We start from the raw sequence: 16440 nt of genomic DNA, 5'->3' as shown, positions 1-16440 counted from the left end.
TTTCTTCATACAAGTTATGCCTCTGCTGTAGCAAGTTGACGCCAAACAACATGCTTACTTAAATGTCTCTTTTGCAGCACCAATGCCTATATAATCCCGCCTCTTTACATATATAAATTTGTGCCCCTTGTAGCCCCATTTCATTCAAAAGGTGAGCTGGTATCAATTTTCACAGCTGCAGGGTCAGGGAACTTGTGATGGTTCCCGTTCAGCTGTCCTCACCACAAAAGCAGGATTTAATGACACGGTGGTATAAAACAGCTGAGTCTCAGCTTTACTACATCTTTCATTGTTGATACTCAGGCATAAATAAATAAGGAATCTGATGTTTGCCATGTAGTCACAGGCGCTTAAAGCATTATCTTGCAAGCTGGAACTTCATATTACACCCACCCATCCCAAAAATAATGATTTATCTTTGAAACATCTGCTTTTATTACAGACTTTGTTTCTTGGTGTGTGTGTGTGTGTTTTTGTTCCCTTTAAAGCTTGCAAGGTTCACTGGAGGAAGGCTCTTCTGCTGTATGACCAGGGGAAAATGAGAAGTAAAATTATAATCACCTAGCAATTACTCCCTTTTATGTGGAGCAACGCTGCACCTGTATAATTAACTATACATCTTTCAAAGATTTCCTCTAAGCCCCTCCATGTGATACCAGGAGGAAGAGGAGGAGGAGGAGGAGAAGAAGAAAAAAACTAAGACCAGCAGCTTTCAGTGTGAGAGATTGACTCAATCAAAAGTCATCCCCGACATCAAAGAATGCCCCTGATTACCCTTACTCGCTGATTAACATACCATTACAGCAGTGATTGGTGTTGACATTTCTGAAGGAGGACAATCCACAGGAGGTGATAGTCTAAAGCACTGCCATATACTATGGCGTCAACAATTTGCCATCTCATAGTGTGCATGTATAGGTGTATAATCCTTATGGATGAAAAAGAAAAGCTGCCTCATAGTCAAAATACTTGACAGTAGGGATGGGGGAGCAATTCAATCTAAGTCACAATTTTCAATACAACCAAGTAAAAGTGTGTATATTAGGGAAAGGTGAGTATAAAATGCATATACTAGGGCATACAAAAATACATTGTATTGGGATAAATTGCTTGCAAAAGTGTATTAAAATGCTGGTGAATTTTCAAGGGGATTTAAAATAATAATCACAGACCAATGCAGAAATGTTTGGAACTGAATTTAAGATAGAAAAAAAATATGAAACTGACAAATTTGTCTATCGCTTACTGACAGTTCTTGGATTCTGACAAGGAGGGCAAAGGCTGCATGCAAAAATACTGTTTAATATCGTTTGTAAAGGCTTCGGCCTTAAGAGATCAATTATTTTTCCCCTTCAGCACCTCCTGCCTTGGAAGTGGTGGTCTAGGGATAGGAATCAGGCGGAAGAGCAAAGCTGCTACTAAGAAGACCTGGGCAAAACACACACACTTTAAAAAACATTTAAAACTCACAGGTCAGGTATGCAAGTTTTAATAGGAAACAAAACAGTGCTACTTAACTAGTCCGCTCTTAGCATGATAATGGGAGGGTGCTGCTAAGAGATAACCATTCTAAAAACGAAATTGACATGGCTAAACTGTCATGGTAACAAATCACACACCAGTGAGCAGTCATATCCTCACAGAATGTGAGCAGCATAATGCTCCGTTGTTCCCTTCTGAGGGGGATTGTTCCCTTATTCTATAATGGGCAAACCACCCAAATAATGACAGAGAAAGGAAGCAGTACAGCTCCTCTCGCAAACCCTCTGCACAACTGTAGGCATGGTTCCAAAGAAGCTCTGCATAAACCTTTAATTAAGAAAACCATCCTCCAGATAATTAATGAATGTGCTCCAAAACATTTTCATGACCAAAGTCCACAGAAGGAATCCCTCTGCAATTTCGAGCCATGTCAGGTCTCTGAAATAAAATCCGAAAGCCCCAACCCATAACATGAGACAAAAAAGGAAAAAGAAACCCATTGGTAACCAATGCAGCTAAGTTAACCATGACTAAATTTTTGGTAAACTTGGCCATCAATTTCTCTGCCATCTGTAGTTAAAGCTGCAGTAGCTTGGCTAAGAAGTGTTAGAAACAATGAGCAGGAACACTGACTTCCTAAGAGGAGGAAAAAATGGTAACAAGTATTAATTTAGAACTACCAACAGCATAATCCTCACCATGTTTACTCTGGGGTTTATCTGAAATTGCTCAGAAAAAATTTTTCCAACAAAGTTTTTTTTTTGGGTGGGGGTATTTTTTTAGCTCTGCCTGAACTGCTGGCGAATTTCAGTCCTCCGCTGGAAAATAATGAATGAAATTAACTTCTCCTCCTCTATCACTGCTACCATACAGAATGGAGAATTTTGAGAGGCCATTTTTGCTCAGCTTCAGTTTTCTAAGAAGTATATTACACTTAGTCTAATGAGACTAATTACATCATCATCATCATCATTCTTTGTATACTACTCTTCATCTGCAGATCTCAGGGCTGTTCACAGCATAAAAATACAAAATAAAAACACAAAATACAAAAACAAAATACAAACAATGTCAAAACAATAACCCCCTCCCTCTCCCTAGTAAGTGTACTTAAGACTGCAGCCTTAGTTATTATTTAATTAAAAGCAATGCTCTGCACTTCAGCCGAGCAGTATACTGTTTCTAAAAAAATAAATAAAAACCTCACACACCCTTGAAGCAGAGTATTTTTATATCTATAGAAATCTGCATCTTATGTTTTTTTTCTATCAAAGGGACCCTTCAGAATAGTTTTCTGGTGCAATCTCACATTGGACTTTTTCACTATTACACTTACAGTAACAATAGATATTTATGCCACAGTTGTTAGCTGTTCAGTTGTATAAGCAGATATGTTCTGGCATGGCACTTTCCCTTTGCACCTCTAACTTCCACCCAAGGCGTCACCCTAAAAGATATTTTTAGGAACCTCTGTTGGCTTTAAATCCACAGTGATAAATAAGCCATCGTTGTGCAATGTTTTTAAACTCCCAGTCTTCAAACCTACTCTTTGAAAACCTCCAGAGTTCATTTTTCCCTCTTGGCTCAGGCAACCCCCCTCAATGTCTTGAGGATGACGTTCTGATGCAACCTATTGCATCACACTGACATACAGTGGTACCTCTGGTTAAGAACTTAATTCGTTCTGGAGGTCCATTCTTAACCTGAAATGGTTCTTAACCTGAAGCACCACTTTAGCTAATGGGGCCTCCCGCTGTTGCTGCGCCGCCGGTGCGTGATTTCTGTTCTCATCCTGAAACAAAGTTCTTAACCTGAGGTACTATTTCTGGGTTAGCGGAGTCTGTAACCTGAAGCGTCTGTAACCTGAAGCGTCTGTAACCCGAGGTACCACTGTACATCAGAATGTCTGTCTTTCTCTTTAGGGGAGGAGAGAATGAATACCCAACAGCCTGGAAAATTGCCAGCTATTCTAGCTCCTGGTGTTCCAACTGAGTTGGCCCTTTCCTTTCCCCAGCCACCATCACAGAGCTACTCAGGGATCACGTTGCCCCAAGGGGAGGGGAGATGTAGTTTTGAAACAGGTTTCTTTTTTTTCAACCCTTCTAGCTGTCTTTTCTGCTATATTATACAATTTTAACTGATACTTATTGATTTGTAATTCCTTTGTAAACCAATATAATGATGTTTGCCTGAAAAATCAGTATATAAATATCTTATCACCTCACAATGTGCAAAAGCCTACCTGACGTTGAGACATCGCTACTTACAAGAACATAACTGAAAACTATGTCAAAGAATGGCAATCTGTAATAAAAAGTAACCCAATGTATGGCAGAAGGTAAAATAATGAAGGATATATAGGCAGATGTGTAGGAATTTGTGAAGCACACAAAGCAATGTTGTCCTTTACATGCAATATAATTTTGTTAGCTCGGGCAGAGCAGCAAATTGCAAGCCTCTCCCAAGTAATGGTCCATACATAGCATCAAAGGCTGATCAAGTTAATTCTGGCGCCAGAAGCAAAATAAAACCCACTGTCATTTTCTCTGTGAATAAAAATATAATAAATAACCAACTATTTTCATGACACCAAAAATTGGCTGGTTGGCCAGTTAGAACAGGAGGCTGGCATAAATGGGCCTATGGTCTGATCCAGCAGCAATCTTGTTCTTATGTTAGCAGTCTGAGGGAGCTGCCTCGCAGTGACGCTACTGCACTACAAATTTGTTTAAATGTTTTGGAACGCGCTGTGACATTTCCTTTAGATTTGTAAGGGGGGGAAATTAAAAGTTGCGCGAAGACATTCTCCTTCTCGCAATGGCTATGAAATGGTTATAAAATATCTATGTGAAGATCACAATCTCTTACAATTTATTCAATATTCTAAATTATTCAATTTAGACTATTTTGAACAATTTAGAACACATTTTCAAGTGTATGGATTAACTTTTGAATATGTTTTTGATGGCCCTTGGGAGCCAACAATTATATTTAGTTCCGATGGATCTGGTAAAGCAGTGGTGCCAAGATATCTATGAATAAATCAGTTTCTACCTGCCCCTCTCTTGCTGAATCTCACCTGATTCCTGAGAAGCACAGTGATCTCAGAATTCTCAGAATTCATTGAGTGGTAGACCTAGTCCTTCCTGAGAGGCATCATTAAAGCTGAACTCTTGTCTTCTGTATGTTGTCAGGTTTTATTGAACTCCTGTGCTTTTTCTTGCTGTTCTTAGTCATTCACATTGATGGTTTTCTTGTGTATTTTTGTTAAATTTGTGTTTTTCACTTGCCATACATCGTATATGTTAAACAGTATATAAATGGACTTGGATAAATACACAGACACAAAAACGTATACTCAGCAAACACTCACCTGTTTTATCTACTACCACTACACCTTGTCAACACTTCCCAGTCGCCTCTTTAATCTTTCTCAGCCTCTCCTTATTCCTGCACCATATTCCTGCTTTCCTTTCATTGTTGTTAGTAGTAGTAGTAGCAGCAGCAGCAACTAACAGCAGTAGCTGAATGCCAGTTAATGATGTTGCTGCTGTAACAAGGCTTCCCATTTTTTTTAATGTTTTTTTTCTGTGGAGCCTAGAAAATTAGTGGATGTGGTTTGCTGTCTGCCATCAACAGGAATTCATATTTATACAGCGTTCTTGCAATTATAGTACTGATTAATGATAAGTGCCCTGCTGTCTGCAATCTATTCCTTTGAGGGAACCACACTTTATGTTCCAAAAAATGTTTTATACCTCTTAGTGATGCATTATTATTCTTTGCAGATCAAAGATCATGGTTGTCATGGAAACTGCAAAAACTGGAAAGCCAGTCGTGACATAGCAATGGCATAATGGGGAAGATCTGCTGGGAAATCACTCACTAGCCTGGGGTTTTGTGTTGGAAATGCTTGGGTGAATTTAAGTGGAAAGCCAAGTCGTTTCTGAGATCTAAAAGCATTGTGGTATTAAACGCAAAATATCAGTCGCTGTTACAATCAGCATGCTTGACTGTGTGCAGTGCAGCAAAAAAACATGTTCCTAATTTTTTCTTCCTCCAAATGGAATGCAGGAATACTACAGTTTTATTAATCCCATTTTCTACAATCCCACAGCAAGCTTTTGTGGATATATAGCATGCCATACGCCTAATCAAAGGCTCAGTTCCTTGAATTGCAGGCTTTAAAATTTATCTATCTCATTTGCAGAATTAACGACAACGATCCAAATACAGTGGTACCTCAGGTTAAGAACTTATTTCGTTCTGGAGGTCCGTCCTTACCCTGAAATGGTTCTTAACCCGAGGTACCACTTTAGCTAATGGGGCATCCCGCTGCCACCCTGCCACCACCGTGCAATTTCTGTTCTCATCCTGAAGCAAAGTTCTTAACCTGAGGTACTATTTCTGGGTTAGCGGAGTCTGTAACCTGAAGCGTCTGTAACCTGAAGCGTCTGTAACCTGAGGTACCACTGTATCAGAATGAAAGTTGACTAGGAATAAGCAGATGGGCCAATGACAGAATGAATACTTGACTTCATGGTAATCGGTGTGGAACACATTGCAACATGTTAATTTCCAGTGTTAGAAAATGTTGGGGCAGTGTGTGTGTGTGTGTGTGTGTGTGTGTGTGAGAGAGAGAGAGAGAGAGAGAGAGAGAGAGAGAGAGAGAGTGTCTTGATATCTGCAAGTTCCATCTTTCCATGCCAGAAGCAGAGAACCTGTGGCCCTCCAGATGTTGGTAGACAACAACTCCCATTAACTCCCATTAACAGTTGGCCATGCAGGCTGAGGCTGATGGAAGCTGAAGTCCCAACACCATCTGGAAGCCCACAGACACCCCCGCCCATTCCGGTTCCAGAACTTTCTTTTGGAACATTTGGACAGCTTGACCATGAATGCTGTTGCACTGGTACTTATGCAGGACTTATTTTATTTGGGGAAAGTATAAATCTTTCATCTAAGTGAAATTTCTGAAGCACAGGGTTAAACAATTAGGGTTACAGGCATCCTGAAATACACATCCACTAGCTGGTGTGTGTGATACCTGAGGTACCATAAGACACACAGACATTTCCCCTTACTTTTAATCCTGGGACGTTTCTGTTAATAACTTTTAAATCTGTACTGTAAGTCTATGGTGGGCTGTCTGTCCTATCATACTGGATTATGTACACAATTAAGTAGATATATATACCTGTGTGTGTGTGTGTGTATTCCAAAGTGAAAACATTGCCCAAAAAATTTACTTTAAAAAAGAACATGGCTCCACCTTGCCTGGCATCTGTTACTTACGAATAAAATGATTTGAAGTGGACAGATTGACACTATCAGCATCGTCAGCGCTTTTGCCGCTAGAAACTTCATCATCCGATTCCCACACAGAGAAGATTGAGGAGCCGCCAACTTCTTCAAACTTCCTCATTAAAATTCCACTCATAGCTTCAGCATTGTCACATGTACCTGTCAGAGGAACAGGAGAAATGAAGCATGAAAACATTTGACCGCTGACCATGCTATCAAGATCTCCAAAGTCATTGCTGGAGGGTTTTTTGTTTTTTTTTACAAACACACTTGGCTTCTGTTTCTGCCTGGAGACTGGTAATTTTACCAACGGTCAAACTGGAATTAAAAAACCAAACATGTACGTGTTTTGTTACAGACACATACTTCCTCAAATAATTGGGCAGGAACAATCAGTTCTACAGCTTGGCTCAGGCACTACAATAGTCAGCAGTGGACTTGGTGTGCCCCTGCACGACGGAGGGAATCTTACATATAATATAGCTCAACAGCTTTTGGGGTGTCCTGGTTTTTACTTTTGGAAGTATGGCAACCCTAACATAAAATATGCAGTTACAGATAGGTAGCCGTGTTGGTCTGCCATAGTCAAAACAAAAAAAATTCCTTCCAGTAGCACCTTAAAGACCAACTAAGTTAGTTCTTGGTATGAGCTTTCGTGTGCATGCACACTTCTTCAGATACACTGAAACAGAGGTTGCCAGATCCTTCTATATAGTGAGAAGGTGGGGAGGGGTGTTGCTCAGAAGGGTGGTGGGAATGGGTGGTTGGCAGATAGCTGTGATGAGCCTGTTGACGACTCTTAACGACTGCAATAGGTCTTACAGGAAAAAGCAAGGGGTGAGAAGGTGAAAAATGGCTTTGTCATGTATAATGAGATAAGAATCCAATGTCTTTGTTCAGAGCAGGTTTCTCCATGGTTTTAAGTTTGGTAATGAGTTGCAGTTCAGCAGCTTCTCTTTCCAGTCTATTTCTGAAATTCCTTTGTAGTAAAACAGCTACTTTGCACAATCCTATTGCAGGCGAAACAACAAATGATGAACAGTCTTTCCAACACTGAAGAGGCTGGCATGCTCACCTGTTTGCCTATATAAGTATGCAGCATTTTTATTCAGATGTTAATTCCCACTGCATGCATTCAATGGGATTTGTTTCCTAATAAGTCACATATTTATGATTGCGGCCAAATGTCTGAATGGGTCCAATGTTAATATGTAGTATTTGGTTACACAGGAAAGGCTGTTTTATGTCATAGTGCCCTCAGGTTCCCCTCACCCACTGATACTAGGCTTGAAAACTTTATACCATAGCCAATGTTAACTCTTCCCTCTCCAGCTGTAACCCCCTCCCCCCAAAATGTTCCTCTCCACTATGCAAGATACTATTTGTTGGCTTAGGAGGAAATACATGGGGTGGTAGGGCAATCCCAGAGCCGTCCCAGCTCAAGGACATAGCTCTCCCACCTTTCTCAGACTTGGAGGACTTTATTTGGTTGGTGAACATAAACACACTTAAAGCTTACACATCTCCCCAATGCAATATTCCCCTGTAGACCTAGTCTACTCCTTAGAGGCAGCAATGAGCTGGAAGAATCCATAGGCAACAGAAGGGACTGTACCAGTTCAGGCTGCAAGTGGAAGCACCACAATTTGCTCCCCAACTTTAAAAATGGATAAAAGTAGTAGGATGCAGGGGCATAGCATGAAGGGTCAGAGGGGAGCCATGGCCCCAGGCTTACAACTTTTGAGGGGTGCAAACCAGGCACCCCAGCACGGTGCTCCTCTCTGCCTGCCAAGGGCTGCGTCGGCTGGTTGGGCTCCCCTTGCATGGGCAGGCAGCGGCTCAGCTCAGCCCAACTTTTCTCCAGTGGGATCGCTCAGGAGGCATTCTACAGCTCATCTCTAGCCATCAAAATGTTTTTCTTTTAACTCTGCAGAAATCTGGCACAGACTGTGCCATCTGGTCTTCATTTGATCGCTATGTTGTTAGAATATTTGACTTGTAAAGGTAAAGATAAAGGGGACCCCTGACCATTAGGTCCAGTCGTGGCTGACTCTGGGGTTGCGGCGCTCATCTCGCTTTATTGGCCAAGGGAGCCGGCGTACAGCTTCTGGGTCATGTGGCTAGCATGACTAAGCCGCTTCTGGCGAACCAGAGCAGCGCACGGAAACGCCGTTTACCTTCCCGCCAGAGCGGTACCTATTTATCTACATGCACTTTGGCGTGCTTTCGAACTGCTAGGTTGGCAGGAACAGGGACCGAGCAATGGGAGCTCACGCCGTCGCAGGGATTCGAACCGCTGACCTTCTGATTGGCAAGTCCTAGGCTCTGTGGTTTAACCCACAGCGCCACCCACGTCCCAATTGGCTTGTCCCAATTTGACTTGTAGTCTGTTATATTAAGCAACTATATAGCAAGCTAACATCATTCAAATCTCTCACCAACCCCCCCCCCCTTCCCAAGTGACAGTTTATATGGCATGATCTTCCAAGGCTGCCGTCCTCAACTGCCTTTCTAGGGAATAAAGTCTCCTGAACACAGTAAACATGCACAAGATTCCACAGTGAAAAAGAGAGGGATTACAAGTAGCCTGGAGTGCAAACGCCTAATGGGGTTTTCTTTGTTTAGTAGCTTCCTGATTTCTATTTTGCACATGTACTAGCAGAAATTCAGGCCTTCTTCATCTTCGGGGAGAGAGAGCCCAGAGTGGAAGCAGGAAATTCTCTTCTAGGAAAGTTATTTTACAATAACTGGGGGGGGGATGGGCACCTAAGCAATTGTTATGTTATGTGTTCGCATTGACTACATGAGAGTGGGGAATTATGCAGCCTTCTGGACTACCCAGCCACTCTTGAATGCCTCTGCCTCACACCAACTTCTGACTTCTATGTGGCTAGAATGTAGCCTTACTGTAGAATATAAGACTCGCATCTATTGACCCACCTACCATGGGATGCCTCTGAAAGGTCATCTGTGAGGGAGATGTAGCCCTCAGGTTGAAACAGGTTCCCCATCCCTTTACTTTACAGTGGTACCTCGGGTTAAGTACTTAATTCGTTCCAGAGGTCTGTTCTTAACCTGAAACTGTTCTTAACCTGAAGCACCACTTTAGCTAATGGGGCTTCCTGCTACCGCTGCTGCATGATTTCTGTTCTCATCCTGAAGCAAAGTTCTTAACCTGAGGTACTATTTCTGGGTTAGCGGAGTCTGTAACCTGAAGCGTATGTAACCTGAAGGGTATCAAGGTACCACTGTATTGTTAATTGTGAGGTTCTTTTACCTCAGGCCTTTGTTTTTTTACCTCACTGATAAGTGGCACGTGTGCTTTGACATTCTGTTGCATTGACAGAGAATGGCAGAGACCGATATCCTTCTAAGTGGTGACAGAGTCCGGTATTGTCTGAACTGAAACAAAGACATTCATTCCGATTTCTTTTAGAAAGCAGGTTTGTTGTGCAAGACCTTCAAATAAACTTTAATTGTGCAGCTTGGTTTCTTCTCCACGTCTGAATATGTATAATTTTATAAACATTTGCCTCCGAGTGTCCTTTGCCATTAACTACTTTTATACTGACGGCATAGATGAGAGACAGAGAGAGTCAGAGAGAGAAGGTTACAATATGAGGCAAGTTTATCATAGCTCCACAGTCAAAACAGCAGTTATACCAAGGGGGCCAGCTGTTCGTTTAGAATAGGATCCACAAACCAATTAATCTGGCACACACAACAGAGGACATGCCTATCACAATTATATCATAAAGACTGGCCACTATTTCTGAGTTTGCCAGGGTGTTTTGCCTTATGCACACAATTCTGAAAGGAATATGTTTCTTTTTTTAAAAAAAAATGAAATTTTAAAATGAAGGAAAAACTTGATGAAGTTTGTGAAATAAGAGATCCATGTCTTCATTTAAAAGCACAACTTTTCAACCATGGAATTAATGATTGCCCATTGTGCCCAGTGACAGTAGCTGGATGACCTGGAATCAAAATTGAGGTTGTTAGCTTTTAGAATCCACGACTTATGTCAAAAGTAAATGTCCCCCACCCCAATATTCATGTAGGTCAACAGAAAGAACAACAATAACACACCAAACTCAGTTATCCACAGCAAACAAAATATGATTTCTCCACTACTTTCAAATGCACAGGAATAAATGGTTTTACACCTTCCCGAGTGCCACTTGTCTGTAGCTTTTGAGAGCTGCCAGCGTATAGCTAATTATAACCCAGCTGACGTCTCTTGGCATCACATTCCCCAAGAAAAATAATTGTGCGGCATGGATGCAAGGCAGAAAATGCTAATGGAGACAGCAGACAAAGAACTGCATGTTTATACTGGAGGCAGTGATGGGAGAAACCACATCACTTTGTCTGAGCAGCTGAAGCATTGAGACACATCAAGTTGCTCTTGTATCTGCTGTGCAGGAGATGCTACTGTCACTATAAGGAGTAAAAACAACAACAACAAAAGGAGAGAAGGAGACAGAGAGACAGAGAAAGATGTGGTAGGGGATCCCTTGGGTCCTGAGATGAGGCATGTTCAGAATATTTTCATGCCCTCCCCACTCTCTAAACATGTCTCCCACACAACCAGTGTTCCTCACTGTCTCCTGCAATGGATGCTACACTAAACCTGAGAAATCACAATTATTTCCATGGCAACCAGCTGCAACATCAAAACTGAAGGGTTGTGGTTTGACTGGAGCATAGGACAAAAAAAAGAGAGAGCTGGTGGACTCTTAAGCAGAAAATAAACAAATCTCCCCCCCCTCCCCATCCACCTTTTTTTTTTTAAAGGATCTTGTTAAAAAGGGTTGGCAAATGTATTTTTATTTTCTGGGATGAGATCAATCAACACAACAGCAAGATCCAAACATATCTGCAGGAAAAGGTAATGGTAAAAGCAAAAAAGGACAAGCCTTTCCTGATCTGGGGCAAATTAAAAATTGGGAGAGGTCAGGATGCGGTAGGTCAAATTGTCTTCTTTGCATGGATGGAGGCACAGATAACCAGCTCCCCATTTCACCTGTATGCTTGCTACAGTTTTATTAGATGTTTGGTAAATGATTATCTATAGTCACCTATGTGAGGGAATGAAGAGTGATTTACATGAGACTAATAATCTCTGTTGACCACAGTCACACCAGCTGGTATTTATCAAGCACATCTAACACTAACATTCATGAAATCTGCATATTCAAAGAAGAAATGAAGGGCTTAACTTCCCCAATAAACCGCCTATTTACAAACTAAGTCTTGCTAAAAATACACCCTTTTGAAATGGATGTACGTACTTACATTAATCACATCGATTGCAAATGTACTTGGATGCAACCCTGTGTTAAAATATATCAACCTATCTCTACAGCACTTTGCATTAATTTGAGCACCATTGAAATCTGAGTCAGGATAAATGATTTATGTTTCAGGCATTAGCCATACTCGTAATCACACAAAAGAGAAGTAGGAAATGGTCCAAATAGTGTCACAGCAACAGGTACATCATGGGAAAAGAGAAACATCTAACAGGGAAACGTAGATGAAATATTTCAGGAGCTTGCAAATGGGACTGTAGAACAAGGAGGTGGTAACTGAAGAGGACATTCCCTTGATAAATAAAGATGGAGGGGACTGACATGAAGAACAGCTGCTTTGAAGACCAAGTACACTAGAAAGATTTTGAATTCTGTAGAGTTTCCACCTGAAGCTATAGTTTCAGACCAACATGCTTCTCCCTAACTTCTCTTCACCTTTCTTCCCAACTTTGCTTTCAGTTGTTAGACATGGGAGAGGCAAAAATGTAAACAGATGTGATGGCATTGGACTATGGAGGTGGGTCTGCCATACAGCTGTAAGTAAGGTGGTGGTTATGTACAGAGGAGAAGTGGCAGATGGGAGGGAGGCGCTCAACCTTTCTGTCAGGTGCCACTTTTGCTCACCACAGTCTCCTCCCTGCCATGCTCCCAAACCAAATGTTAGTTTGACTGGGGACTGGTGAATAGTGAGCCAAAGCGGTAAGTAGCAAAGGGTTTCCCCCACCTGCTACTCTTCTGCTTCAAATCACTTCTCCACCTGCTTTGCAGCAATGGAACACAACTGATGTCTGAAGACATGGGCTGCAATGCCATCACATCCCATAAGGCTGAGTTCTGTTCTTGGGAGTGAGAAGAGGATTCTAGCCTGTGAGGCATTGGCAGCATGGGTGGTGAAACGAACACGATTTCAGAAAAAATCCTTTCAATGAACCATCAATTGAAAACAGGAACTAGAAGGGACACCCACCCCACCTTTGTCACCTTGGACACAGAGATGTCAGTGCACACAAACCTCACCTAAACAATGGCTAGAAGGAGGGCCTGCCTATTTGCCCAGTCTCGGGGTCTAGCTGTTCGCTGTGCTAAATGATGTCCCACCCAGCCCTACAAAAGGAAGGTGCAGAGGCCCATGTTGCTTGTTAGTCGAATGTCTTAGCTTACACTTAGCCATGCCTTTGCGTTTCCACTTCACCACTGAGCTTTGCAATCTGTGAGCGTCTGCTTTATGTACCACTCAAATCTGAAAACAAAAGCCTTTGGAAAAACCAGAGTGATGAGTTCCAGTTCCTCATTGGATGAGGAAAGTCAGGATTTCCCTCTTCGTTTGAAAAGGATAGTTTTCCACCTAGACTAGGAGTAGGCACCAAAGTGTCCTCTGGTGAGCTACAGCTCCCCTGACCATTGGCCATGCTGACTGGGGCTGATGTGAGTGCACAACACCCGGAGGGCACCTTGTTGGCTACCCCTGCCCTAGACTGTGTGACCTTACCTGCAGGCATCATTAAATCCTTCTGCAAAGGGGTATGCTACCCAGATTGATGCTGGAACCAGCAATGGCTTCTGTCTCAACAAAAGCAGGCTTTGAAGTCCTACCTCCCAGATTGCTGCATGAGACTTGCCCTCAAACAGTCTGCCGCCCTGCTCTACCTCACTCATACGAGCTGACAATACTGAGGAGGTTCCCGGCTTTCAAGTGTGCCTCACGCTTCTCATCATCCAAGTGCTCAAAGACTGCCTGTGTGACTCACAATCACACACAGCTCATCTCCTCAGTGCAGAACACATAAAAAGTGTTGCTGAAGCACATTAAAAGCAGAGACTGAAGCATTTTGCACACCTCTCCAAACACGTTTACTCACTGATGCAAATGGCACGTTGTCTTCCAGGAATCTGACACACAAATTCTCAGAGGAAGCCGCAACTTGCTATGGCAGAAGACAGCTAACGTAAGATTTGTGAGAAGGCTGCTTTGTCCCTTCATTTTTACCTGAACTAACCCTCACATTCCACAGTTTGCCCAACGTAAAATGCACTTAAAGTTAATAGAATCAAAGATAGCCATTAAATCATTACGAAACATGATGTGGAAAAATATGTCCTAAATCTCAATTCTTCTGAGTAAGGGTTTTTATGTACCCAAAATGGAAACACACAGGCACAAAAGAGATGTGACAAACAGGCTTGGGGAAACTACAAAATTTGCCAAAACGCAAAAATCTTAAAGAGGAAACCCCGCCTTAAAAAACAAAAACAAAGATGACTGAGCATGCTCAGTGGGCATGGAATGCTGACCTTTTGGGGATGGGGTGGAATGGAAAACCAAGAGGGGAATGGAATTGTGTGTCTGGATGAACTAAGGATGCAATACTAGGCATGCATGTTTGGGTGTAAGAACAGAATAACCCTTTTTCTGGGATAAACATCCATAGGATTGCCGAGTAAATTCTGCACTATTTCCATTTTTAAAAAAGTTTTATACAGTTGTATAAGATGACTACTGGAAGTTGAACCAATATGACTGATCGCCTAACTTCTGCAACTGATTTTTTTTTTAAGGATTAGCTAAGTGCAGCTATTGTCTCCTTGCTAAACGTTTCTTGGAATGAAAACTACTAATACAGATAAGCCTTGCTAGAGATTCAGTTAAGGAAAATGGCATCTTTGTATGACTACTACACAGATGGGTACACCCACTAGTGAATTATTTAAAAATAATTCTCTCCTTTTTCCCCCCTGTGATCCAGTCATAACATTGTTTAGGGTTGGTTTTTTCCTGAAGAAAATTATAGTAAGAGATAGAAAGCTTAACAGCCAGATCTTTGAAATGCGGAATGAGTCACAGTTTGACATCTCAGTTTGGCCTCAAATGCACCAAATGAATAGAAAAAAATCCAGGTAAAGTCATCTAGAAGCTGAACATGTTTGCTTCAGAACAGAAATGAGCTCTTTTCTAAATTAACATTATTATTAGCAGATGAATGCATGAACCAGATGTTACATATAAAGCATTGTTGTGAAGTACTGAGTCGCACAAAATCCATGTTCACAGCCCAGTAATTGTATATCATAAACTGGTATCTAGGGAATGATGTGAAAGTTAATTTCTGATGCCTGCAGTTCAAGACACTGGGATATTTTATAAAAGAAAATACTTATAGTGAGTTTAGCTCCCTTTCCACATTAGAAAACCGAGTCTGATATTTTTCCATGCTACTGGCTTTGTATGATTTCTGGGTGAACAGAAAACACTGACAAATCCATGCCTTGCTTTTGACCACACATAGGATAGCTTCATCATTCTATATAACTTCAACCTGCAAAGCTCAGAGCAGTGGTTCCCAATCTTTTCCCACGACTTGAAAATTGCTGAGGTCTTCATGACACACACCCCATGCCTGTTGTAGCAACTGAAATTCCACAGAATGAAAATAGTAATACAATAGACTACAATATGAGACGTAAAAGAAGCAATAAGAATACATTTACATATCTATATGGCTATTCAGTATGATGGACACGCCATATCCCATCTTCAACCACAAACCTAGACATGCCACAGACCTGGGGAATGAGGCTTGAGAACCACAGTTTGCGAGTCTTGGCTTAACAGCCTGTTAAATACACATAGCCAACAAAAACAGCAAGTATGTGCATTGCGATACAAATAGCATTGCATTCATGCAAATGTAGGTGTTCAGGTCTTCTTCTTTGGTGATCACTCGTCGCCGAGTAAGATTGTCTTCCATAAACACGGTTTTAACAATGAGTCTGTAAGTGACTGTGGAGGCCAATTCTGGATCCACACGTCCTTCCACAGTGGGGACATTCCACAGGTGGGAGTTGGTCACGGAGTGGATTTGCCAAGTGTGCCTTCCTCTTAGCATGTTTCTCCCTTGCATCCTGAGTTTGAGTGTCTTCAAAGCCCATGACACCTTTGGTAAAGGCTGTTCTCCAACTGGAGTGCTCGCAGGCCAGTGTTTCCCAGTTGTCAGTGTTTATACTACATTTTTTTAGATTTGCTTTGAGACAGTATTTAAACCTCTTTTGTTGACCACCAGCATTACGCTTTCCATTTTTAAGTTCGGAATAGAGTAGTTGCTTTGGAAGACGATCATCAGGCATCCGCACAACATGACCAGTCCAATGAAGTTGATGTTGAAGAATCATTGCTTCAACACTGGTGATATTTGCTTCTTCCAGTACACTGATATTAGTTCACCTGTCTTCCCAAGTGATGTGTAAAAATTTTCGGAGACACTGTTGATGGAATGTTTCAAGGAATTGGAGATGGCATTGATAAATGGTCCATGTTTCACAAGCATATAATAAGGTTGGTAGT

General features: G+C 41.7%; 1 protein-coding gene across 2 annotated transcripts in view; it reads right to left on the bottom strand.

The window, feature by feature from the left end:
- Positions 1-16440, bottom strand: part of CSRNP3 (cysteine and serine rich nuclear protein 3) — a 94680-nt gene that overhangs the window by 65961 nt on the left and 12279 nt on the right. For both annotated transcript variants that reach the window (XM_077936856.1, XM_028747587.2), the window contains exon 2: positions 6778-6945. In XM_077936856.1, coding sequence (XP_077792982.1) covers positions 6778-6922 — 145 coding nt within the window. In that variant the 5' untranslated portion in view covers positions 6923-6945. The remainder of the gene's footprint in view (positions 1-6777; positions 6946-16440) is intronic.

Source organism: Podarcis muralis, chromosome 1 (assembly GCF_964188315.1).
Source record: "Podarcis muralis chromosome 1, rPodMur119.hap1.1, whole genome shotgun sequence".
NCBI lineage: Eukaryota > Metazoa > Chordata > Lepidosauria > Squamata > Lacertidae > Podarcis > Podarcis muralis.
The sequence above is the reverse complement of the archived record's forward strand: the minus strand, read 5'-3'. Positions and strand labels throughout refer to the sequence as shown.